The sequence below is a fragment of the Colletotrichum paranaense genome (genome assembly GCF_030867605.1).
Source record: "Colletotrichum paranaense strain IMI 384185 chromosome Unknown Scaffold_20.1, whole genome shotgun sequence".
In the NCBI taxonomy this organism is placed as follows: Eukaryota; Fungi; Ascomycota; class Sordariomycetes; order Glomerellales; family Glomerellaceae; genus Colletotrichum; species Colletotrichum paranaense.
In genome coordinates this window covers 538,725-563,381 of record NW_026848978.1, presented here as the reverse complement: position 1 = coordinate 563,381, position 24,657 = coordinate 538,725, and the positions used below count along the sequence as shown (strand labels likewise).

The following is a 24,657-nucleotide window of genomic DNA, read 5'->3' as shown; positions in this document are numbered from 1 at the left end:
CCGCATATTTGCATTGCCATTTAATCATCATATCCAAATAAGCTGCCCGCCTTGTTTCCCCGTCTTCTTTCGTGTAAATTAGTTCTTTCCTGGCCGAATTGACCTCATTTATCCATCAATCGAAACCCCATCATCACCATCAGCACCACCACCACCATGTCGGACAAGGCGTCGGAACGGCTTCAGGCTCTGGGCAAGCAGCTCGATGCCCCTCCTCCTGTCAAGATTGCCGGGCCGTCTGCGGCGCCTCGGGTACCTGGCAAGGTCGTGATTATTACAGGTTAGTCGAACGCACGTCACGCAGCAGCGGCGGCGGTGGCAGCAGTAGACAGACTGACAATCGAACCCCAGGCGCAAACTCTCTCATGGGTATCGGTCGCGCGTCAGCACATCAATTCGCCGAGAACGGCGCCCGCGCCATCTACATTTGCGATTACGCCGACGACAACCTCGCCTCTCACAAGAAGGAGCTCAATAAGCTGTACCCCAAGGTCGAGGTCCACACCCGCCAATTCGACGCTGCCGAGGAGAGCGCCGTCAAGGAGGTCGTTGCCCACGCCATGACAACGTACGGCAGACTGGATATCTTCTTCGCCAATGCCGGTATTACCGGACCTCATAACCTGTTTACCGATATCTCGTCGGATGACTTTATGCAGAACCTGCGGACGAATACGTTGAGGTAAGTGTACTTACTTGCCTCTGACACCTCTTGTGCTAACAAAAAAACAACAACAGCGTCTTCCTTGCCGCCAAGCACTCCGCCCCCGCCATGCGCAAGACCTCGGCAGACAAGCCCACCCCGGGCGGCAGCGTCATCCTCACCGCCTCCGTAGCCGGCATCCGCTCCAACGCCGGCACGACGCCATACTCGGCGGCCAAAGCGGCCGTCATCTCCGTCGCGCAGACGTGCGCGTACCAGGCGGCCGGCACGAACGTCCGCGTCAACGCCATCTGCCCGGGCCTCATCGAGACGGGCATGACGTCGCAGATGTGGGACCAGGCGCGCGCCCGCGGCACGACGGGTCGGATCGGGCAGATCAACCCGATGAAGCGCGGCGGGCACGCCGACGAGATTGCGCGGGTGGCGCTGTTCTTGGGCAGCGACGAGAGCAGCTACGTCAACGGGCAGGCGTGGGCTGTCGATGGCGGGTTGAGCGCGGGACATCCGTACGTAGTTGGGAAGCTTGCGTGATGTGTGAGTGAGAGAGAGGGAGAGAGAGAGACAGAGAGGGAGAGCGGCGTTGGCCGAACTGCGTAGTGGTCAACAAAATTCTTTTGTGTCTTTTGCCAAGTTTTTTTTCTTCGGGATGTGTACTTACTTACCGATGTGGGCGACAGGCACTTGTTTGAATACATCATTTCTCCCGAGGGCAAGTTTGAAGGAATCGTGCCTGCTTAGACATGTGAAGCACGTCGAGGAACAGGCGATCCAAGAGGGGGCTGGGCCTTGGAGGGGGTCAAAAGGTGGGCGAAAGGTGGACAGAGATGGTGGGCGGCCGAGGTTATCTCTGGCCGGCTTCTGGGGCCGGCCGCACAGATTGGAAGGAGGTTAAAGTAATGTGGGCGAGTTCCCAGGTTCTTTCAGAGCTCTAGATCCTCCAAGGTGGACTTTCGGTGAAGGAAGCTCGCCGCTCCTGTGAAGTCATTGGGCCTGGAAGCACGTCCAGAGTTCGAACTGGAGAAGGAAGGGGGGAGCAGAGTCGCATTGACTCCTCTTCGATCAACGGGGAGCATTGAATCGTTGATAGGGATCTCCAATAAGCTTGAACGGGTTCGGACGCCATTACCACTTTCCATCCTCGATGCCCATCTTCCGGATTCCTCTTTTGTGGATAGGCCGGACGGAATCCATATCACGATCACGCAAGCCATACAGATTACAGACTACTGTACATCTAGACTACGGGTATTATCCACCATATTCACCTAAGGCCCAAGGTAGGCAGGCCAGGAGAACTAGCTGCCGTCTCCGCATCGCCATACAACGTCGCTCATTACATTCACTGCCGTTCTCATTCGCCCATGACGCGGCCGCCATTGATTGCAAATCCCACTTTTCAAGGGTTGGTGCTAGGGGGGCGGACAACATTCAAGCATAAGTGGCTTTGAGGTGCGGATGCTTTCTGCATGCCACCGGAGGCTCATCGACGGCCGGCTCCACAACCATAACTACCGGGAATCGCAACCATTCCGAAGTAGTCGTTTAATACTGCAGTATGCTTGGTCAGGCTGGAGTCGCTGGATTCCTGGACTTTGCCTTACCTCCTCAAAGCTCCGAAAGATGAAACCCACCCAAATTGGATCTCCAGGCACGTCTGTACGCCTTTGGTCAAGAGATCTCTTGGCAGAGTGTCGGGCCGCGTCATGGGGAAAAAGGGAGCACTATCCTCCTTCCTCCTTGATCCAAACGTATCCTCCTGTTCGTGGTTTGGTTCCATCTGCAGGAGTCGAGAAGGGACTGTCACTGTTCTTTTGTTTGTGGCCCTAGGAGTTTTCGGCCGAGCCACGTAACCACTTCCCGGCCGTTGCCCACATTCCGGATACGCCATCCCAAACCGCCGCTCCCCGGGGGTTTCCCAAAGGACCCCACTCACACCCCGATCCCCGTACCACCGTACCTTGACAATTGAACCACACACTCACATTGCGGAACGGGAGAAGAGAACCAGGACCGTCACATTTTTTGTGTTTTTGCCAAATGACCCAACGCAATGCAATTGGAATTGCCTCTGCCTTGATTGGATGACGCATGTCTTGGACGTCCGAATAACCCCCCGACCCTTGCGACCATCGGCCGTTCGCGCTTCCTAACCCGTCACTCGCAGAAAAGCCGCCACTCTCTGGTCTCTATTAACCTTACACAGTAGTGTAAATCCCCTGGCTCCGCGGTGCGCGCGGAGTGGCGGACGACCAGGTTTCCAGATAAGGTACTATGTAGTATCCTTGTAAACGCTCCGGGAAGGAGGAGCAGTAGGAACCAACTCGATCCCAAACTACATCCCCCAACTACAGAGTACCTTGCTTGAGGCTAAACCATACAGTGGCTCCGAACGACATTGTCACGCCCCTCATACGCCGGTCGAAACGACTCTGGGAGGGAAGGTGACGACGATGTCTCGCCAGGCGCCCGCGCGCGGGAGTGTGGGGAACGCCAACGAAACGGAGAGAGAGAGAGAGAGAGAGAGAGAGACGAGAGTCTTTACTTGGTACGGAATGTAGTTGCTTTTGCGTGCTCCGTGCTCGACTTGTCGTGCCGGGATACGGTGTTGGCCGGTGGGTTAGCTCTGCTGTTCGAGACCAGATGAAGGGGAGCAGAGAGAGTAGGGTATGTTGCAATGCCGTGACAATGCCAAGATGTTGACGTTAACGGGATCATCAGGATCAGGAAGGAGGAAACAAGATGGATCATGGAAACGCCAAGAAGATGAATGATATAAGAGGAGGTCAAGATTCCTGCCAGAAAGACGAAATATCTCTCCTTCTTCTCACCAGGCTCTTCACCTCCATCAGTCCTTCTCTTCTTCCAGCTTGCTCTTGACACTTCTGTGGTCTGCTTCACTCGATAGCAACCCCTCGTCGTCTCGTCCTTGAATATCCAGAGATTCATCACCATGGCGCTCCGCTCCGCCCTCGCCGCGGCCCTGGCCCTCTCTCCCTTCATTGGGACAGTCGCAGCCCATGGCAGCCACACGACCGACGAGATTGCCGCAGAGATCGCCCTCCGCGACGTCGTCACCGTCCACGGCAAGCGCGCCCTGGACGCCTGCTCCAACTCCCCTGCCGCCCTGGCCCTCAAGCAGCGCGCCCTCGAGCGCCGCGCCAACATGGCCCAGATGCTCCGCGAGAAGCGTGGCCTCACCGATCAGAAGATGCACCAGAAACGCACCCAGGCCGACCTCGTCAAGTGGGCCGCCGTCGACCACGAGTCCACCGAGGCCTACAACCTCGACACCCCTCTCGAGGACATCTTTGGTTCCAACGCCACCTGCGCTCTCGTTCCCTTGACCACCATCGGCCCTTACTACGTCGAGGGCGAGCTCATCCGCGTCGACACCACCGACGGCCAGGCCGGCGTCCCCGTCCACCTCGACATTCAGTTCGTCGACATCAACGACTGCACCGCCGTCCCCGAGCAAATCATTGACGCCTGGGCCTGCAACGCCACCGGCGTCTACTCGGGCGTCTCCGCCCGGGGCCAAGGCGGCCTCAACACCACCCACGGCCGCGGCGTCCAGAAGTCCGACTCGGACGGCGTCGTCCAGTTCGACTATGTCTTCCCGGGCCACTACACCGGCCGCGCCACCCACATCCACATCATGTCCACCGACGGCGCCACCATCCTCCCCAACGGCACCTTCGAGGGCGGCACCGCCCGCAACATTGGCCAGCTCTTCTTCGACCAGGACCTCATCTCCGAGGTCGAGACCCTGGCCCCCTACACCAGCAACACCCAGACCCTCACGACCAACCTCCAGGACGGCATCGCCGCCGGCGAGGCCACCGCCGCCTACGACCCCTTCCTCAAGTACGTCCGCCTCGGCGAGGACCTCAACGACGGCCTCCTCATGTGGATCACCATCGGCATCGACACCACGGCCGACTACAGCGACGAGGTCCGCGCCGCGGCGCACTACTACGAGGGCGGCGGCGTCGACCAGAGCAGCGGCGGCGACGGCCCCGGTGGCCCTCCTCCCAATGGTACCTTTCCTACCGGTGCTCCCCCGGGTGCCCCGCCCACCTCTACCCCGTCTGCTTGAAAAAAAAAGCACGCTGACATTTGTTGGTGATGAAGCTTAGAGCTTGGGCTACCTAAGATGAGGGGAGACGGTTTCTAGGCTTCTAGAACCGGCCCTCCCCTGGATTCGACGGCGAGATGTGTGTGTGTTGGTATATAGGAGGAAAAGAGTTGTGTACATGAGTGTTGTGCGAAAGTTGTACAAAGTTCTTTTCTGGTGGGAAAAAAGCTTCATACCGACGACCAGGGGCTGTTTGTGTTTGGTTCAGGAATAGTAAACGAAAATTCTGAAATACATATTACATTCGTACATAAATCAACTTGTTTTCCTATATTGGTGAAATGGCAGCAGCAGCGGCACAAGTTTGGATCATCTTATGGGCTGGGCTGAGACGTTTCTCTAGGAGATTAAAACCAAAGGAAATGGCTGCGAGTGGAACTTCTGATGTCTCAAGTAAATAATTATTGACCAAGTACTAGTCTCACGACCGTACATCGCCAGTGAAAATGCAAGAGAAAGGAAATGTGAAATGTGAAATTCAGAAGCAGTTTGTAATTATATATTCCTAAAGTGTGAGGAAGTCCAATAAGCCTGAGGAAGAGGACTGTTCAAATAAAATCAGACTTCGGCGCTATCGGCAGCGGGGACGGGGATCGCCACCGCTATCACGGGCCGCCGATTAACCCCCGCACCGGCCCCACCAACAGAAAACATCCCCCCGCCATGACGTCCCCGCCGTTCTATCAATCCAGAACAATTAATATGACCCCTTAAAACAAATTCACCACCAACGACTATTTCTGACGAGGAGGGAAAATATCTCATTCACTCTCAAATTGTCTCACAAAATCTCACATTACTCTCACCGAAAATGGCGACTTCCAGCATGCACTACGCCCACTGCGGCGCAAACGACGGCTGCAAGCTCGCCTTTCAGTCCTCTCTGCCCCTCACCGGCGCCAGCTCCGCAACCCGCTGCATCCTCCTCATGCACGGCTTCAGCGGCTCTTCAGAATACTTCTACCGCAACTCCGATGCCCTCGCCTCCAAGGACACTTGGGTCGTCGCGCCCGACATGCGCGGCCACGGCAAATCGGACCGCACAAAGGGCGGCTACCACGTCGCCCGCCTGGCCGCCGACCTCCGCGACCTAATCCACCACCTACGGCGCGCCGCCGCCTCGCCCGACCTCAAGATCGTGCCCGTCGGCTGCTCCATCGGCGCCGCGGTGCTCTGGACGTACGTCGAGCTCTTCGGGTGCGCGGATTTCGCGGGGTTCGTGTTCGTCGACCAGGCGCCGCTGCAGGATCGGTCCACGTTTGACGGGTGGGACGAGAGCTTGGCGCACACGGGCTGCTACGACGAGAAGAGCATGCTCGGCGCGCAGAAGTTCTGGATGGAGGAGTCGGCGGCGGCGCATGTTGGTCTCGTGGACGGGTGTCTTGGGTACCGCGCGAAGCCTGACCCGGCGACGGACGATGTTTCTGCCGAGGTGAGGAAGAAGGATGAGGAGTTCTTCACGGGGATTAGTGCGTTGTGCGATCAGGCGTGGCTTGCGAGGTTGTTGGCTGATCATACGCGGTACGACCACCGCGAGGCGATTGAGATGATTAGCGTGCCGACGTTGGTGATGGCGGGGCGGAAGTCTGGGTGCTTCCCGCTTGAGGGGATGCTTGAGACGGTCAGGAGGGTGGAGAAGGGCCGGCCAGGTTTGGCGAAGTCGTCTGTCTTTGAGGCTGGACATTGGTTGTTTTATGAGCAGCCTGAGAGGTTTAACAAGGAGATTGCGGAGTTTGTGGAGCTGTGCACCAAATAAGGTGATTACAAGCAGGCTGAGGAATGGATTAGTATATCAGATGTTGGACTATTACAGATAGACTGAATGGTTCTGGACAGCAGGGTGAAGTGAGCTTGAAGGCATTTGGGTATGCAAATCGAATTCAAGAATACCAAATTCTAACGACCAAAAGATTACCTATGCTGTTATCATATACCCCTCATGCCTTGCCCTAATTTCCATGCAACCCGTCTATTTACCAATATGATGCAGATCATCCAGGTATCACCCAAACTCTATATTATTCACCATATCCGCCACGTATCACCCGTGAAATAAAGCAGTCGGCCCTTCTCTAGGTGTTTAGAGTTCTTCCTAGATGCTGAGAAGCTGAACATCAGCACACCCAAGAAGTGTCCTCTGCCCAGCCTTCTTGAAGCTCAGCACAACGCTGTCGTTTCTAGGACATGCCATCCAGAATCCGTCCTCAAACTGCAGACTGCCATCGACGACTCCGACGCCAGACGTTCCAGCCCCGCACTGCAGCTGGACGGTGTTCAAGCTTGGCACCGTCGCCGTTCCGCCGGGTGTGACGATCAACCCGGCCGAAGGGGAAGAGTCATCAACCGAGAGGTGGGCGACGTTGACCGTGTTTTCAGTGGCGTAGAACTCGGCGCCCTGGCCGGCTGGTCCGAAGACGACGTTGGCTGTGCAGTCTGCTGTTGAGATGTAGGTGAGCTCTTGGCCCTGGATGGAGGGCGTGAGGTCGAAGTTAGTTACGTTTGCGGCGAGGCGGAAGGTGGTTGTGGTTTGTCTGACGGGAAGACTGGCTGCCGTTGCCACTGCGGCGAGGAGGGTTGTCTGAATGAGTGTCTGGGCGAACATTTTGTTAAGTTGTTGAGTGAGAAGAGGAAAGTTGTGGTTGATAATGTTTTATAAGATAGTTGGTTGGTCTCGTATGTGAGTCTGAATCTGATTGAGAGCCTCCATCACGGCAATTTCATTGGGCTTATATGTGAGTTGAACTCGGATCATAGTTCAGCATTCTTGATGCAACGTTTCTCATCGTGGCGGTACTAAACTAGTCCCTGCCTCATGACACTCTTCACCTCGGATCCTTCAAGACGTTCTATTTCCGTGAATTTATGTCATAAGCCGCTCGCTAGAGCAGTGCCTCTTTAGCGCTGCGCTGATCTTTGGGGCTTGGCGATTCTAGTGCTTAGGGACGTGGCTGCCGGCGATCCGGGGTGAGACGGGATCGCCGCCGGCGCCCCACTCTCCCGTCCGCTCCGAGCGCGGGGTACCGGCCGTCCTGTCATGGAGACGGGGAATTGGAGTTTTTCGCCCAAAGACGACAGTTCGTCCTTTGACACTATTTCCCACATTGCGATTTTGTCGGCGCGTACGTCTCAGGCGACGCTCACTTGTGTCATAGCGCTGCAGTGACCTTCACACGACCTGAGCCAAAGTAAGCAGGTGTCCATTGAGTCTGATTACTGCCTTTTTCTGGGTTTCTAACCTTCTTTCCATTTTGGTAGACCGGAGGAATTGGGCTGAAGGCGATGCCTCGTATTCTGAACCAGGCAGGTGAGACACCCTCTTGACGCAGTGGCGCACATCAAACGTGCGTCTTGAACGGATTTCTGACATCAACGCAGCATGGTAAAGATGAGAATCAGAACTAGTATCGCCCACAGACCGGTCTTCGTGCTGACAAGTGCCACCAGCAACACCTGCCGCGTCCGTAAGGTCAAATGTAAGCAAATATCCACCATGACACCATGGAAAGAGCTCCTTTGACCAATACGAGATTACTCAGGCGACGAGGCCCTGCCAGCGTGCCAACGTTGCCGCAAGGCTCAGCGATACTGTGACCGCACCACCCCGCTCCCACAACTCAAAAAGAGCCAGCAGGATGCAGAAGAGCCCGACTCTGCTGGTGAGTATCTTCTATGCGTACCTCACTGTTCTTGATCCTGCACACGTTGTAGCCGCTCACATACATCCCTTAAAGCAGACGAACCGCAAACTCCTTTCCCATCACCATCCAACCCCCGCAAAGCCCTCCAGAACCCGTCCATAGCACGCTACTTTTTCCACTACATCGCCGACATCGCACCGTGGTACGACCTCAGCGATGCGTTCCTTACCTTTGGCACAAGCCTTCCCGAGGCCGCCCTCGATAGCCCGCTGCCCTTCGCCGCCATCTTGGCACTGTCCGCGGTCCACACAAGCAGAACGACTGTACCGTCCGCCAGGGCGGCGGCGGAGTTCTACCACGGGCACTGCATTCGTTTGCTGATTAACATGGCAGCGGAGGTGTACGACAATGATGAGCGAACGCAGGGGCTTGCGCTAGCTTCTGTTTGGCTCTTGCGGTCGTATGAGATTTTGAGTGGTGAGATCCTGTCGTCTTCCGGTCACTACTTTTACGCACCCTGTAGACACTTTGGCATGGGTATTGCATAAACTGACACCAAAGCAGAAGAGGTAGACCCAAACAGGCACCTCCAGGGAGCATATTCACTGGCAGCCTATCATACCCCTCAAACTGACGCCTTTGGGTCTAGCCTTCGAGCAGCAGGCTTCTGGAACTATCTTCGTGAGGACATCACCTTTAGCTTATTCCGCAGATGCCCGCTCAAGATAGACCTTGCTCAGGTGCCCCTAGCCCTACCGGCGTCTGATTCAAGAACCGATCAGGACTACCTTAGTGCCGTTACTCTCATTCTCGGCCGCATCATCAATACATGCTTCAAGGGCTCGAGTTCTGTCACGGAGGAGTCGTGGTCTAGCCTTTCTCATCTGTTACGTGAATGGCGTAAAAGTCTTCCGTCACGGTTTGAACCCTTTTCCACGGTTGAACGCGGTCTGGGCCTCGCCTTGCCATCCATTTGGCTGCTCAGAGATCATCATGGTAGGCCTTTATATCTTAGAACACCCTTGTCTTGTGACTGAATAAGAATCTAGCGGCGGCCCTTCACTATCAGCTTGTCGCCACTACGATACTCTGTATCCACGCAAGCCCGCAACAATTATCAAGTCTTCAAAACACACTAGACGGTCGAAACGGCCGTCAAGACACAAAAGACGATATCCTCGAGCACCTCGCCCTCGATGTCTGCGGCGTGGCCTTCACCGCCAACACGCCCTCGGTTCAAGTCAATGCCTTTGGCCCCATTGCATTCTGTAAGCCTCTTACATCCATCCTTTCATTTGACAACACTTCCTGCTGCATTTTTTAAACCAACAACTGAAAAGACTTCGACAGGCGCACGATTCATCAGAAGAGAAGCCTCGCGACAGGAGCTGATCCGCCGCCTCTTGGCGTGTAAGCGAACAATCGGCTGGCCCGTCCAGAGACTCGTCTCGGAGCTGGAGGCGGAGTGGAGGAATCCGCCGCCACCGGAACAAGCAGACAACGAATGAGGAGGCGGATATTAATCGAAGAATGGTCAGTCGTAGCTTGCTGTGTAGAGGGGTGTGGGCTAGCGTACCCCGAGCTCGGATTTGGGGGAATCTGGGGAAACCTAGTAGCTAGGTGGTCCGGGGTGGATGGGGCATGCACGTTTTGTCATCCAAACCCGAGCTCGGCATTGGGGTAGAGAACCTCTTCTTAAGCCTCCTCCCTTCGAGATATAAATGCATAAGAAATCTCTGGAATTTCCCATCAATTTCACTAAACGTATCCGTCTACCCATGAATATCCTTCTCAAGCCATGAAAATGATCTCCTCCCCAACGATGCTCCTCCGTTCACGCCTCCCTTTCTTGACCTCAAATGCCCCCTCTCGTCTACGCTTCCCTATCACCAGTCGAACAATGGCCTCACTTACAACAAACACTCACGACCACAAAACCCTCCCATCAACACCAGCAACAATACACCCCTCACATTCTGAACTTGCTAGTGCTCGCCTCTCCCCGCGCAACCTCGAACTCGCCGTCCGCTACCTCCACAGAGACGGCCTCGTCGTCGTCTCCGACGTCGTCCCGCACGCAGACCTCGACGCCCTCAACACCAAAATGGTCCAAGACGCGCTCTACCTCCGGTCCCTCGGCGACAAGGGGCCCTTCAACTATAACCTGGGCAACTTGCAACAAGATCCGCCTCCCGTGGCCGAGTACTTTCACAAGTCCATCTTCACAAGTTGAGTTCATTCCACATCCTCCTCGTATCTCTATACAAACAAACTCACAACCGAAACAACAGACGCCATAGCAACGCAAATAACCTCCTCCCTCCTAGGCCCGCGCCCAAAATGGACCTTTTGCTCCGCAAACTCGGCCATGCCGCCCTCACCAGACTCCAAACCACAACGCCAGCCAGTCCACTCCGACGCAGATTTCGCCCACCCATCCCACCCCTTCGCCCTCGTAATCAACATTCCCCTCGTGAAAATGACACCCTCCAACGGCTCAACGGAGCTCTGGCTCGGCACCCACGCTCCCTATCTCCTGCCCGCCTCTCCATCTTCACCCTCATCCTCATCCACCACCACAACAACAACACCGTCCTCAAGCTACACCGGCACCATAATCCCCTCCGGCATAGCAGCCCAGCAAGGCACCCACGGCACCCGCGCAAGCGGCCGCATCAACCCCCAACTCCTCGACCTCCGTCGCGCCGTCCGCCCGCCCTCGCAGCCGACGGTGGAAAAGGGGAGCATCGTCATCCGCGACCTGCGGCTGTGGCATGCGGGGATGCCGAATGCCACGCCCGACGTGCGCGTCATGCTGGCCATGATTCATTTCGCTGGGTGGTACCGGAACCCGATGCGGTTGCAGTTTGCGGAAGACGTGAGGCCTTTGCTGGAGGGGGACGGGGAGGCGACGGGGAGGGATGATTTGGAGATACCTGTGGATTGGACGACGAGGGAGGAGGCTTTGAGGACGTATCTGGGGAGGGGGTTTGGGAATAGCTACGATTTTAATCAGGAAGAGTGAGTAACGAGAGTAGATTGCGTATGATGGTGACTTTGGAACAGACTAAACGGTTTCAACTAATCAAAGATATTGCATTTTGCATTGGGGACCTTGAACAAAGATGGCATATTGCCAACTCCGCAGTGTGGGTCTTGCCACTGATGTAAACACCAACCAAATATCCACACATTCCACACGTTTAGACGATTCATTTGATTGCTAACTGGAAGCTACTGACAACCACGGATTGTGGTATCGGTCCCACGCTTTTCCCCCTTTTCCGCTCAGTTCCGACCTCCGCTTGAGAGGTACCCATTCTGACTAGCAATGGCATCATGATAATTAGAAAAACGCAAGGGAAGAAAGCCCTCAAATACATGTCTCTCACCACCACACAACTCAACTAGGCAAGCCACTGGTGTATGAGTGAGGTATTGCGAAGGGCGTGAGAGCAGAGCAGAACAAAGAAAACATGGTATAGTAATCCTCTCCTCGGCGAATTCTCCGTGGCCGATAACGAAGGAGACCGAGCTGGCTTTTCCACGCCGAAAAGATGGGAAAAAGGAAAAAATGATTAATCGGAAAAGGTTGAGAGGGGGTATAATAGGAAAGACCCGTTTTCCGCCGAACCTCGCATCCATTTTGTCGCGAGAAGAAACAAAGGAAATCCTACAGCCTTCATCCGTTGAACTCAGTATCGAAAGAGAGAGATCTGTTGAGACTCAACGCTCAGGAGGAGTCCCATAATCTGGCGGCCATCGCTCAGCGAATGCCCGTTGACCGAAATTTAAAGGGCGATCAAAGCCGCGAGGTGCTGCTTCCCGTCTTGGTCGCCTAGAAAAAACTCGGCTTCGTGAGTACACGATACTCGACATAATCCTCTCCGTCAATACTGATAATGGTGCCTTGCGAGACGAGTTTGCCGACAAAGGGGCCGTTGGTCTTGCGCTCGTACTTGATACCGCCGTAAAACTTGGTTTCTTCACCTCCAACCTTGCTGCGGTGCTCTTCTTGGCTAGCCCATACCTTGTTCAGGCGCTGCATCTCGTCGCGCTCGTGGAACAGGCTACTCATGCGGGGGCCGTTGCCGTTGCCGTTCTGCAAAGGCATCTTAGGCATAGCTTGAGGCGGCATTGGAGGAGGGACTAAGTTGGCCATGTGGGCGGCTTGAGCAACCTGGGCAGCTTGAGCAGCTTGGGCGTTCTGAGCAGCTTCGCGGTCAGCGGCGAAACGCTCGGTTCGAATCTGGGCGGCCTCAATCCGGGCGATTTCGCGACGTGCACTGGCGTCAATCTTATTCTGCGCTTGTACAGGGGTTCGTGATGACTGTCTGACGTCGAGATCGGGCAATGAGTGCCGAACGCCACGGTTCTCCGTTCTGCGGCTCTGGCGCAGTTCGGGGTTCGCCTCGACCTTGGTCTCGGGTGCCTCGAGCATCTCTTCTGGCTGTGGAACAATGGCGGGTGGCGGGCCCATATTGTTCATGTAACCAGGCTTATTGATGCCATTTGCCACGCGCTGCTGTGCCTCGTACACTGCCCTGGCCTCATTCTCGACTCGCTCGTTGGGGCTCTCGCCTTGATCGATTTGGTACTGACGGACACGACAATACTCCTTCACCTCGGGGCGAGACAGGACTTTAATGTGTGGCTCCAGCTCGACCTCCTCCCAGTGAATCCACAGCGCACCCGCTCCAACGGGAAAGTTGCCATCGACGAAGCGCTTATCACGCGTCTCTCGCGCCACCTTGACGCGGAACATGTCATTTTGTCCGAGGATGCCGTAGATCGCGTGCTTGTTGATAGGATCAGGCTCACTGGAGCCCTTCCAGTAGCCCACAATGATGCGTGTGGGTCTGGTACCTGGCAGAGGGTCGAATTGAGGAGTCGGCGGGATGTTTTGTGCTGGCGGCGTCTGCTGTACCGGGCCTCCACTGATCGTGCCGATGCCACTACCAGTGCGGCGACGTTTGGAGTCCGGCCGAGCCGGCATTGTAGCGTGGTCGGGAATCACCGCACCGTATGCGATGGCTGGCGCTACGGGATTCTCGGGGGGAGGGTTTTCCTCGACACGCCGGACCGCTTCCTTAGCCGCAGCTTGCTCTGCAGCATCTCGGGCCTCCTCCGTCATCTCGATAGAATCCGTTCGAAGCTTGACATATTCCTTCACTTGGTGGTGATCCAGACCAACAAGGTGGTCTGCGAAGACGACCCGCTCGAAGGTCACCCAGCTGCCACCTGGTCCGGGCGGGAGGGGATACTCGAGACTCGATACCGGCTCGCCGAAGCGGGTGTTCTGCTGAATGCGAGTGCGGAGGCGATCGCGGACATCAATGAAGCCAATAACTGCATGCTTGCCTCTGGGGTCAGGCACGGGTGAATCGCGCCAATATCCGAGAATGACGCCCTTCACACCACCCAGTCCATGCCTACGAGCTGGTTTGGTGCCGCGTGGCGTGCCTTCCTTCTCTGAGACAAGGCTGCTCTCCATCTTGTCTTCACTCAAGTCATTGAAAACGGACGCGCGCTTCCGCTTAGGGTAGTGAGAGACGACTGGCTCATCCTCAACATCCGCCATATTCTCATCCTCGGGATCAGAAACAACGCGGAGTGGCGATGACTTTTGCACGCCATTGCGGTTACCGACAACAATCTCATCTTCCAAAGCGCGATCATGGCTGCCTGAGACAGGGCTCAAGTTCTCTGGAGGCGGGCTTAGATCATCATCATTGGCGGTGTCGTCGTCATCCAGAGCAGGTGGCTTAACCCCATTGGCACTGCTGAGCCTGTAATTGGTATCAGTATATGCTTGTTCACAATTGAGTTTGTTGCATTCCAGGATGTGTTGCAATGTTGCCCAAATGGGTGCATTTGCAACCCTGATAAGGTCTTTGCCAACCAAGGTGGTTACGCTCGGCCATGGTGGCTGTAACTGAGAAAACCCCAGCTGATTCGGAGAGAGACAGAAAGAAAAGCATCGCCGGCGAGGAAGCAACAGCGCAAGACCAAGAAATGCAGACGATTCGAGTTGAGCAGGGGTAGAAAGCCATCCAAAGCGGATGTTGTATGCGTACATGAATCGGGAACACTTGTCCCTGACTCGACATGCGCCTCTTGGCAACTCGCCAGTTGCACTCTTGACCAAGGCAAGCAAACCGGGCGCATGCATTGAACTTTGAAAGGTACCAAAAATACATCGAAACTCTGAGTCGCAAAGAGAGAGTGAAGAACCAAGGAACTCGGATGGGGAGTTGAGAGTCTCAATGGAATGCGACGCACCTTCTTTCCTCCTTAATGGGTACAGAGGGCTCTTCTGGAGTACTCTTGAGGCGGGAGTCTCGTCGAAACGGCATTCTGAGAGTTTCGCAGGAGGTGAGAACAAAGACAGAGTATTTGCGGCGCACAACCAAGGAAACCAATGCTCAACGAGGCTGTGGAATGAAAACAGATGATATGAGAGACCGTGTATGCCGGCGACGAGGCACAAGAGTTGATGGAAGAAAAGTGATCTGGTTGATTGATGGGAAGAGAGGTGCGGTTGAATCAAGGGAGGGGTCGGTGCTGGTTGTAGTGGAAGGGGGAATGACGAGAGGGAACTCTGGCGGCCTTACAACCTAGCTTAGTGGCCGAAGCTAGAAGCGCCGTCAGACGCAGTGTCAGGGAGGGAAGGAGAGGAGGTTCCGTGCAGCCACAACACTTAGAAGGAAGTGAAGGTAAAGTAAGGTAGGTGCGGGCTGCGAAATAGAAAAATGAAGCAAGAAGTTGAGTTGAGAGCTGTGATGGATCGCAGGCAAGTCCAAGTCCAAGGTGAAGTCGAAATCGACCCAGTGTATGACTTCACCACTGGTCATAGCGCGTGGTTCTTGTACAGGAGAGCAATTGAAGAAGGAAATATCAAGTGGCAACAACTTCAAATGCAGCTAGCAATAACAGAGGAGAGAGAGAGAGAGGCGGTAAAAGAGACAAAGAGATAACTTACTCTGTGGTTGTAGGGGTCTCGGCAACTGGGGTCTGTTGCTGCGGCTCTGAAGGCGCAACTGACGGCTGCTTTGTTTCGACCTCGGTGGTGGTCTCCATCGCGGTTGGTTTCTCGCGAGTTTGTGTTGCGACCGGGTGACTCGAGCCGATTGTCTGGCGGTAAATATTGATGTGGTCGCCACAAATCAAGTGAACCCCCGGAGTTGTCGAAAATTGGGCGACAAAGACTCGCGGTTCAGGTTGGCTCTTTGGATAAGAAGAAGAAGTGTTTGCTTTGATGGGTAACTTGGCGGCTAAGGTGATTTTGGATGGAAATGCGTTGGGACGTGTGGTTGTAAGAAGACAAGAGCTAAGGCTAAGGGCCTAAGAGGAGGGATCGGTGGTTTGGTTTGATTTGAGTGACGGCTCCAAATGATCGGTGGACGCGGTTCGTGTTTGAGGCCAAGATTGAATGTGACCGGGAAAGGTGGAGACGGGGAGGTGTAGACTGAGGTGGAGGAAGGTGTGTGTATCTGTACGGAGTATTCGTAAGGGGGGGAAGGAAAGAAAAGGTGAGTGTCAAGTAAGAGTGAGAGTGAGAGAGAGAGACTGAGTGAGTGAGTGCTGAGTACGTAGTATGAGTGGATGAAAAGTGAGAGGTGTACAAGGTGTTAGATTCCACGCCTTTACCGCCTCGCCGTATTATGTCCAGTTTAGACTAAGAAGAAAGCAAAAAGCCAAGCCAAATGAGGCGAGAGTTCCAGTCATCAGTCGTCAGGCACCCCAGTCAGAATTTCTAGTCCAAGCAGGGTGTGTCGAGGTTGAGAGAGAGGTGGGCGAGAGGTAAAGCTACCTTACGCAGTAAAGTAAGGCAGAGACTGAGAGAGTGAGCTGAATACTGAACGGTACCTCAGGCTTGTGTCCCAGAGCACGGACGCTGACAGTTGAATGGCGCGGGAAACAGGATTCGGCGCCTTAAACGAGATGAAGGCGTATTTAGCGGAGAGAACTGCTGTTGTTGATGGGCGGAAACACCAGTGATCAATGTGCGAGTCGATCAAAGCCAGCCTACCATACAAGTTGATGGCATTGGGTTATCACCGCGTAAGGGTATGTGAGGTGAGGAAGAGAAAAGTGGTTGGAATTAGACCCCAAGGAGGACCGTGTAAAAGTTGGGCACAGCATACACCCGTAGTGTACTGTACAGCACAGCACGGACAAGGAAGGGTGAATTTCAGTAAGCTAAGCTAAGCTAGGTACTTTACTCAAGTACTGTTGTGGCCTGGCCGCATTGGAACCTTGGTTATTGACGTGGTGTTTGTAAAGTTGAGGGGGGCGTGTCACGAGCAAAAAAAGGATGGGAACTTTGGAAATGGAAGGGGGTAGGGGGCAACAGAAGGAAAGGAAACAAAGCGATTGGTATGAGAATCGGGGTGTGAATGGGGTTCACTTCACCAAGGTGCAATAAAAAGCCCGGCAAGGTTTTACTGCCAAATGAGAGGAATTTTCTGCCAGTGGGCGGGTGAGTGAGCGAGTGAGTGAGTGAGTTAGTGGCCATGGATGGATGGGGAGGAGGATAAGGGCGAGAGAGATACGGACGGGTTACTGAGAGACACAGGTTTTAGTTTGTCCCCAAGGGAGAACAGGCCAACCAGAGTTGCGACTGAGATTTTTTGATTTCGGAGGTGGTTGCAGTTTATTGGGTAAGTTCTCCAGTAGCTCCCATCGAGTGGGAGGCCAAGCAGCCTCAACCTCTCATGAGACGACAGAGAGAAAGAGCGCCCAGCGATAGAGAGTGTGAACAAAGGGTACTTTGATCAAAAGTGGTCCGTGGCTCATATCATCTGTCGGTCACACATTATAAGAAAACCAATGATACTGCCAATGCCCCCGTAATGGAGACGGACGGATGAGGAAAGGTAAGGTAGTCATCACCCTATCCAGTCAGGACAGCATGGTCATGTACCAAGCAATTTGCATCAATAGTACCTTTTTTTCCTAGGCCCGGCGAGCTGGATTGCGCGTTCCAGGATGTTATTCCCTCCTTTTCCTCCACCGCCGCGCTCCCAGAGACTCCCATCCATCGTCCCTGCTTCCGCCTATGGCCAGTCCACGTTCGGCTTGCGCGTGCTCAGATCGCATCAGATCAGATGGGCCAAACACCTCACCATTCTTGACGAGTCGTCGCCCAAAGCAGTTCGTGGAGAATCACTCGGCGCCCCAGGCAAGTTACCATTTGGATCTTGGGCTGTACGACAGTCTCGGGCTCTTCTTGCTCAGGGCACGCCTTATCCAGGGTCGCACATCTTCAAATGATAGGGTCTAGTATGCGTAACGAAGTAGCGTACAACCAAGCTGTGACCGTGGCTCGTGTAATTCCCTGTCAACCCCAGTCGCAGTTGTGACCAGAGTTTCGATGACTGGCTGACTTGTTCTGTCGAGCGGGGCTCAAGTAGGGGGGGACTCTCACTCGGGAGGGGGGGCCACCACCACTAAGCAATTTGATTGACGCCTCGCTGGTGTATCTCTAAGTTGATTGACTGTTTGGCAATTGCGCCGGCAAATGTGAGATAAAACCCTGGAATCTCCGTGGTACCGTATCCGTAGCTGAGCCCCGCTTGCGCGCGAAACTCTCTCGCGAATGACCAAATGTACCTCACCTTGAGCGTTTGGCATGTTGCATTGTCTAAGTTGGCGTAATGAAAAGGTACTGCCGTTCCATGTATATCCTCTGATTACGTCTGTCTTACTCGCTTGGCTTGGTCACGGTGAGGATTGGCTTGGCCGGGTTGGTCCGGCTGCCAGTCTGCGCGCAGAGTCCCAACCTAAATTGAATGCCATTGGCTTTTGCTCAAAGTTCACCACGGACACATTTACTACTACCTATCTTACGTGACTGACTGTACTTGTGAGCTGCCTCTCCGAGTCTCTTTCGTCATGTGTCTACAACGTTTGGTGATTATCTCTGAACGATGCCCCTTTCGCCCCTCTCAAGGTATTTAGACCTTGAACTATCAGACTCATGCATCGGCATCGGTACTCTACGTCGGTTATCGGTGTCAGGCGTCCGGCATGGTGCAACTAATCTGTGAGAGAGGAATATCATTAGGTCTACGTACCACAACACGCAAAGTACTTGGCAAAAAGTACTCTTCTCATTCCACATTATCAACAACCCAGGCGGGCTAGCACAACCTAAGACAACCTGGGCGCCAGCCAGCTGCCACCAAGCGCGTTTCTTGCCTGGTATCCGTATCATGTCGACCCACCCCTGCCTTGAGTTTAGGTAGTTCGCCCTCAACAATCATCACTCTGTTCCTTCTCTATTCTACTCTTCCTGAGGGGCCCGGTGGGAAAGTCCGGCCAAGCTGTCGCAAGTTGCAATCAATCGCCATGCGACACGGCACGCGCAAGAGCGCGTACAACCGACGGCAACTGTGCCCGATCAGCAGGTCGGTCGCAGCAACTCCAGCCGTTGAGGGCAACAAATTCTCTTCCCAAACACAATGATCTGCTGACCTGAGGCAATCGGCCGACTTGTCTGGCTATCTTTGTCTTTCTCCCTCTCGCTCTGTTCATCACTCACCTCCACCAACCCGCGATTAACCACACGTCCGCATTCGGGTTACACCAGTCTCGTTTTTGGGTTTATGAGACAATCACCTAGGTACCGTTATGCCTCGGCTGCCATTGCCGTTATCAATAGAAGGAATCGCTTATGCCATTCAAGAGCAAAATTCGACCATCCTGTTGCTCAATCCCCGACATGAACATGGTACTTTGGTATTAATGATGACGAGTCCACCTTGATCGGCTAGCCGGCCCCACGCATCCTTGGAACAGCGTGTAAAGCCGTGGTACTAATATAATAATGTTATTGCTTCAGTGGTGGATCTCTGGGCGTGTTGACACTGCATCAGCGCATCAGATCGCATCATCCTAGGCGGTTATTGGTCTCTCCGTCAATCATTTTGTCGTAACATTGTCTTCTATCTCGCGCCTTTTCTCCGCGCGCCGTTTCTTCGCAACCCTTGTGAACAGAAGCCTCCGCATCGCTAATGTTCATGTCAGGCCAACTAACACTAACATGGGCCACGATACTTCACGCCAATCAACCACCAATGAGTTAGGTTGTCTGTCGCAACTCCCGTTACATACTTATGCAACCAAGGTACAGTTATGGCCTCCAACGTATTTGAAAGTGTGTAAATGAAAGAAGGGGGGCCAGAGTCAGAAAACCCCCCTCTTCACCTTCGTCAGGTTGTCAGCAGACGACGGATCTACGATTCCTCAACTCGAAACGCAGCGAGTTACCCTATCTAGGAACTCCCGAAACTGGGGCGCGTGGATGAGGATGAGCAACCTCTCGGGCTACGCTCGCACCAGGTGCCGCACTGCCAGACCCCCCATGCTCACTGTTCTGCTCGAATTTTGTGCGGCGGCGTGCACCGGGGGATGATTGCCACCACCTAGGTTGCATGGATATCGGAAACCTCCTTCTCCTTTACCGCCAAGACGAAATGTTCCATCCTGAACTATTCATAACCACATCCCTCGGGCATTCATGGTTGCCTTTGTCAATTTTGTGTTTCAATCCTTCAACTCCCGAGTCCCCCGCACGAGCCGGGCAAGTCGGCAAGCGGAGTTGATGCCTCTTCAAGTTTTGACTCTTGCGCCAGCAAAAGTATGCTAAAGGCAGTTGTTACAACCACTGCCACCAGAGAAGCAACCATGCCCGGTATGTTTCACCGGTTGCTGGCATGGTTCGCTGCAGTTTTGAAAGTTTTCAAAGTAGCCATAGTACGCTCACCTACTGATTTCTTTTTTTTGTTGCGATCGCTCGCGTTGTTCACTACGCTGTAAGCTGCTATTCCACTCGGATGGTGGGCCCCGCCAATACTGCATTGTAGGTACTTGGGCACCAATATTGACCCTGAAAATCAACAATTGCATATGGCAACATGGCCGAGTGGTCCAAGGCGATAGACTTGAATTGATCCTTCAATCGTTATCTATTATCTTCGGATGCGCAGGTTCGAACCCTGCTGTTGTCGCATATTCTTTTGCATTTCTCACGAAGTAGTCTTTTTTGTCGTCTCCCGCTACTATAGTCATCACTTGCCGCCCTTCATCTCATTTCCTGTATCCCATGCATGAAGCTGTGCGGTCGACTTGAGAGTTAGGTTTGCGACAATTTCCGTGGCGCATCTGTCCGAAAGTTTCTCCAAGTTGACAACTCAGGCAACCCAAGGTACTGCACGTCAACCGAGCACCAGCACCAGCACCAACAAGGCAACTGGCATGCGGGTAAATGGTGAGATTGGTTTATCTGATCACCTCATCATTCACCCGCATGCTCTTCTTGCCAACAACACACAAACCTTGATAGCCGTAAGATACCCTCTATCTTCGTTGCACCCGCTTCCATGAACACGGGAGGTAGCAATGAACACGGGCAGCGGACGAACCATACCTGGCAGGTCCTTCATCTTGATCACCTTCCTCACTGCTGCTTCTAATAATGCAGCCTTAACATTCAAATGCCGCACCTGCAAGCACTCCCTCCTTAGGTAGCACTCGATACTCGAACAGCTGATGAGTTGGAAAACGACTGGTCGTCGTACATATGAAGACTGCACGCCCAATGAAACTATAAAATAAAGTAAAAAAACGCGCTGTATGAACACTGGTCTGTACTCCGTTGGCTTTTCCTTCCTGGCCACGTCAACAGGGGTTGAACGGGCCCTCCAGTCCTGTGGTTATATCCCCGTCGTCAATCCTGATCTCCCATGCAGGTTGGCAGCCAACTCCAACTAAACCCCGGCCAACTCTCACCCCCCTAGGTGACGCATGAGCGCATCTTTTCTCACCGCGATGACAATTGTTGTTGGCTGGGGGGTTTCTCGCTCATAGTGTACTTTATCCAACTCGTTCTCATGGGTGGGCTTTTGAGGGGACTTCCAACACATGGAGGATTATAGCCCCGTCACAAATCCACGACATCTTTGGCTGAAAACCAGAGTCAAAGGCACGGTACTCGCCGAAATATCCCCCATGGTCGCGCGCAACCTAAACCGATGGGTGGCATTCCGACCCCCTGCCCTTCCATGCATTTCAATGTTCCTCCTTCCCCCTTCCATCCACTTCACGCCTTACGACTTTTGCCATGTGATTACGGACAGCGGCAGGTCATTCACACTTGCAAGAGAGAAAGAGGCCTAAACCACCCACCCCCCACAATCCCGTCGGCGTCCGTACTTTGGAAAAAAGCTCAGCCGGCGGTCGGCGGCGGTGCTGACCGACTTCTCGCCAAATACGTCGCATATTGGTCGGTGCCGTTAGATGTAAACAGCGTTTTATAATATTGGCTCTTCGTGTGGCCGCCTTCCTGATGCGCAACTCTATGCATGTTTTTTTCGCGGACAACCCCTGCAACTCTTAAGCATCGACGACAACATTTTCTTCTGCTTTGTGGATACATCAGTTTTTAGAGGGCAGGTTCCAGGGATTGTGGCCTTTTCCTCAGGCTATAGGTTTTCGCAGGTGGTGCCGACGAGAACGTATGTCCTTCGGTATATTTGGGGCGCACGTAAGCAAATCATCGCGAATGTAACTTGCTCACCGCGGCAGTGACGACGGCGACTGACTACTCTGTATTTCTACATCTGATGCGAGATACCATACTTCGCAAAGAACACGATCTTCCAACCTGCGCTACACGCTACAAGCGCGAGTTCCGCGCGCCCAAGGACTCCGCGGCCGTTCTTTTGGGCGAGTTTCATTGCGTTAGAGTTAATTAATGACTAACCAAACCTCACGGGCCATGGCAAGAGTCGCCAGATCACTTTGTAAAGTCTACACGGATACGGAATAGGATATTCAATGGTAACTCAGTATAGCTGAGGCAGGTTACGGACAGCCCTAGAAGTTTAGTTTGAAATTAACTCGAGTCATCACTCCGTACGGAGTGCTGTCAGCCTCAGAGGGAACGGACGTTGTAACTTCCTAAGCTCCCCCGAAGCATGACTCATTCCGGCGACTTGCTTGCAACTAGAAGACACGTCTTGAATCTTGGCCGCTTCCTCTCTGCCGCCTATATGGCTGTCAGTAGTACGCACCTTTTCCGGTAATAACATGCCCTTCCCGGTGATGAGCGAGGTCAGACTTTTTCCCTTGTACGGGCTTTTGTTATAGTCTATAGAAAGAATGGGTATTTTGGGGGCGGGAAGGGAGAAAAAGTCTATGTTGTGGATTCCGGGGTTGGTTGTAGAGCTGTGGTGACTGGCGTCAGCATAGCCTCTATAGTAGGTGCCAGAAGTTTGGGATTCCCAGAAAACAATTCAAGGTTTGATGAGGCTGGGGCGGTTTATGATGATCATAAATGGAAACTCGGTAATAGACAGTCCTTTCATTTCATCGTTGAACGGTATAGCCGTGCTCGATCAGGGAGGGTATCTATCAACCATTGGCGGCGATCATCACGAGCCGCAAGCCGTGAGGCTTCTCTAGTTGTACTCCATTCTATACATGCCACAATAGTCTTGGGAGGTATCCGTCCCAGAGTTCGCCCGCCTCGCCTCGAGAGCCTCTCTTCCTCCCCAGCCCGTGCCGCAACATCAAATTTCCGTATTGACCGGCAATCATTCACCGACCCCGGCCCCGTCCCCTGCCTCCTCCCCTTCCGCGTCCACCCCTCCCACCCCTCTTGCCGCCTCGGAACCCACCCCGATTATCGAATCTCTCGTAGAGCCTCTCCTCCCCAAATGCAGCCTGCCCGAACCTCATAAAGTTGACCAAGCCGCGATCCACGACGGCGACAAGAACGTTGCGGTAACCGTGTCTCAAGCGCTGGTACAGCTTTCCTGGCCCGCCCATCAAGACATGATCGGGCGCGTCGTACGGTGTCGAGTCGAGCAGCGCCGAAATCTCTTCAATATCCGGGATCGCGTCGTCGCGCGCGTCAGCGACAGCGATGCGGATGTCTGGTGGTGGTAGGTCCGTCACACGAAGGTTGGGATGCTTCGAAGGCTTCCAGACGTGCCAATGGATCTTGTACGGGTCCTCGGCTTGCTTGGGCTCCTGAGGTGCGGGCGATGGCTGGTAGCGGGATAGGAGCTCGAGTTGTTTGTAGACGACGCTATATTGTCGATAGACGCCCGGCTTGACCAAGGGCCCGTAAGGCGGTGGCGTTGCGGGCGCCGCCGATGGTCTTTGAAGAAGTGAGACGAGCCATTGCCACAGTGATTTCTGCGGTGCTTCGGGTGTGGGCGTAGATTCTGTAGGTTCTGGCGGAACGCGTTGAACGTAGTATCCCAACCGTCTGAGGTGTGAGTAGACTTGGTATTTTGGTAGTGATATCTTGCCCCGTTCGCCGTCCAGTCCGATGAAGAATGAGTAGGCGGCTTGTAAGCTCAAGGGTACGCCAACGTCGAACTCGTCTTCGGGTTCTGCGTCTTCGGAATCTGTCTGCTCTTCAGCGGGCTTCGCCTCTGACGGCGGCAGAATCTCCTTGAGCTCGCGATACGGCCACCAAAGCTCCAAGCTACCCCTCTCCACAAGGAACAGCGCCTCCTCGGGCAACAGCCACAGCTTTCCCAACGCCGGTCTCGGCGTCTTGAGTCCTCGAATCACTCTGCCCATAGACCTCGCCTGCGGACCCTTCAGCTCCTCCACGACAACAACCCTCTCCTTGGCATAAATCGGCCTCGTCTCAGTCATGAACTCCTGCAGATACTCGGGCTTCGCCAACCCAGAAGTGTCCCCATCCTCGATGGCCTCCATGATCTCGGGCCAGTAGTCCGGGAAGTACCAGCCCTTGCTCCATGTATCTCTGTGCACTCTCGTGTATCCCAGCACCTCCTCAATGACCTGCCTGCTCGTCTCCAACGCATTCTCCTGGGCTTTCGTGCCGTGCGACTCAAAGTCCTTTTGACCCTTGCGGACGGCTTGCGAGGCGACGCCCTTCTTGTTGAACATGGATGCAAAGAGTCGCATGTCGAAGAGACCTTCGTCCTCAGCTTCGTCGCCTGCGCCCGAGTCATTGTTGAGCTGCGCCGCGGCCGGCGCCGTGGTGGGATTGTCGTCGTCGTCGAGGGGCATTTTCCTCTTCTTTTGGCAGGCGCTTCGATTTTTGGTTTTTTTTATTGCTGCCACAGACTGGGTTTCTTTTTCCTTTTATACCTCGGATCCGCGATCGATCGGTTTCCAACTTCGTTTTGCAGTCGGTGCTATGTCGAATTATTGTGCAGTTCAGGCTGGTG

The 24,657-nt window shown here is 54.2% G+C and overlaps 10 protein-coding genes across 10 annotated transcripts; 6 read left to right on the top strand and 4 right to left on the bottom strand.

The window, feature by feature from the left end:
- Positions 1-156: 156 nt before the first annotated feature.
- CPAR01_15709 (short-chain dehydrogenase) lies at positions 157-1,195 on the top strand (the record flags this gene model as incomplete). Its single annotated transcript, XM_060499957.1, has 3 exons — positions 157-280; positions 352-682; positions 739-1,195. The coding sequence occupies 3 exons, from the start codon at positions 157-159 to the stop codon at positions 1,193-1,195; spliced, it is 912 nt and encodes a 303-aa protein (XP_060341533.1).
- Positions 1,196-3,614: 2,419 nt separating this feature from the next.
- On the top strand, positions 3,615-4,760 carry CPAR01_15708 (uncharacterized protein; the record flags this gene model as incomplete). Its single annotated transcript, XM_060499956.1, has 1 exon — positions 3,615-4,760. The coding sequence occupies one exon, from the start codon at positions 3,615-3,617 to the stop codon at positions 4,758-4,760; it is 1,146 nt and encodes a 381-aa protein (XP_060341532.1).
- Positions 4,761-5,610: 850 nt separating this feature from the next.
- On the top strand, positions 5,611-6,555 carry CPAR01_15707 (uncharacterized protein; the record flags this gene model as incomplete). The annotated part of the gene is made up of 1 exon (XM_060499955.1): positions 5,611-6,555. The coding sequence occupies one exon, from the start codon at positions 5,611-5,613 to the stop codon at positions 6,553-6,555; it is 945 nt and encodes a 314-aa protein (XP_060341531.1).
- A 336-nt stretch (positions 6,556-6,891) lies between these two features.
- Positions 6,892-7,401, bottom strand: CPAR01_15706 (uncharacterized protein; the record flags this gene model as incomplete). Its single annotated transcript, XM_060499954.1, has 1 exon — positions 6,892-7,401. The coding sequence occupies one exon, from the start codon at positions 7,399-7,401 to the stop codon at positions 6,892-6,894; it is 510 nt and encodes a 169-aa protein (XP_060341530.1).
- Positions 7,402-8,184: 783 nt separating this feature from the next.
- Positions 8,185-9,945, top strand: CPAR01_15705 (uncharacterized protein; the record flags this gene model as incomplete). Its single annotated transcript, XM_060499953.1, has 6 exons — positions 8,185-8,272; positions 8,336-8,459; positions 8,508-8,914; positions 9,002-9,433; positions 9,487-9,705; positions 9,788-9,945. The coding sequence occupies 6 exons, from the start codon at positions 8,185-8,187 to the stop codon at positions 9,943-9,945; spliced, it is 1,428 nt and encodes a 475-aa protein (XP_060341529.1).
- A 290-nt stretch (positions 9,946-10,235) lies between these two features.
- On the top strand, positions 10,236-11,462 carry CPAR01_15704 (phytanoyl-CoA dioxygenase; the record flags this gene model as incomplete). The annotated part of the gene is made up of 2 exons (XM_060499952.1): positions 10,236-10,665; positions 10,729-11,462. 2 exons carry the CDS (start codon positions 10,236-10,238, stop codon positions 11,460-11,462), a joined length of 1,164 nt encoding a protein of 387 aa, XP_060341528.1.
- An 813-nt stretch (positions 11,463-12,275) lies between these two features.
- CPAR01_15703 (uncharacterized protein) lies at positions 12,276-15,517 on the bottom strand (the record flags this gene model as incomplete). The annotated part of the gene is made up of 3 exons (XM_060499951.1): positions 12,276-14,226; positions 14,720-14,794; positions 15,420-15,517. The coding sequence occupies 3 exons, from the start codon at positions 15,515-15,517 to the stop codon at positions 12,276-12,278; spliced, it is 2,124 nt and encodes a 707-aa protein (XP_060341527.1).
- Positions 15,518-18,071: 2,554 nt separating this feature from the next.
- CPAR01_15702 (uncharacterized protein) lies at positions 18,072-18,293 on the top strand (the record flags this gene model as incomplete). The annotated part of the gene is made up of 1 exon (XM_060499950.1): positions 18,072-18,293. One exon carries the CDS (start codon positions 18,072-18,074, stop codon positions 18,291-18,293), a length of 222 nt encoding a protein of 73 aa, XP_060341526.1.
- Positions 18,294-18,356: 63 nt separating this feature from the next.
- CPAR01_15701 (uncharacterized protein) lies at positions 18,357-18,656 on the bottom strand (the record flags this gene model as incomplete). The annotated part of the gene is made up of 1 exon (XM_060499949.1): positions 18,357-18,656. One exon carries the CDS (start codon positions 18,654-18,656, stop codon positions 18,357-18,359), a length of 300 nt encoding a protein of 99 aa, XP_060341525.1.
- Positions 18,657-23,041: 4,385 nt separating this feature from the next.
- Positions 23,042-24,496, bottom strand: CPAR01_15700 (tRNA splicing endonuclease subunit; the record flags this gene model as incomplete). The annotated part of the gene is made up of 1 exon (XM_060499948.1): positions 23,042-24,496. One exon carries the CDS (start codon positions 24,494-24,496, stop codon positions 23,042-23,044), a length of 1,455 nt encoding a protein of 484 aa, XP_060341524.1.
- Positions 24,497-24,657: the final 161 nt, after the last annotated feature.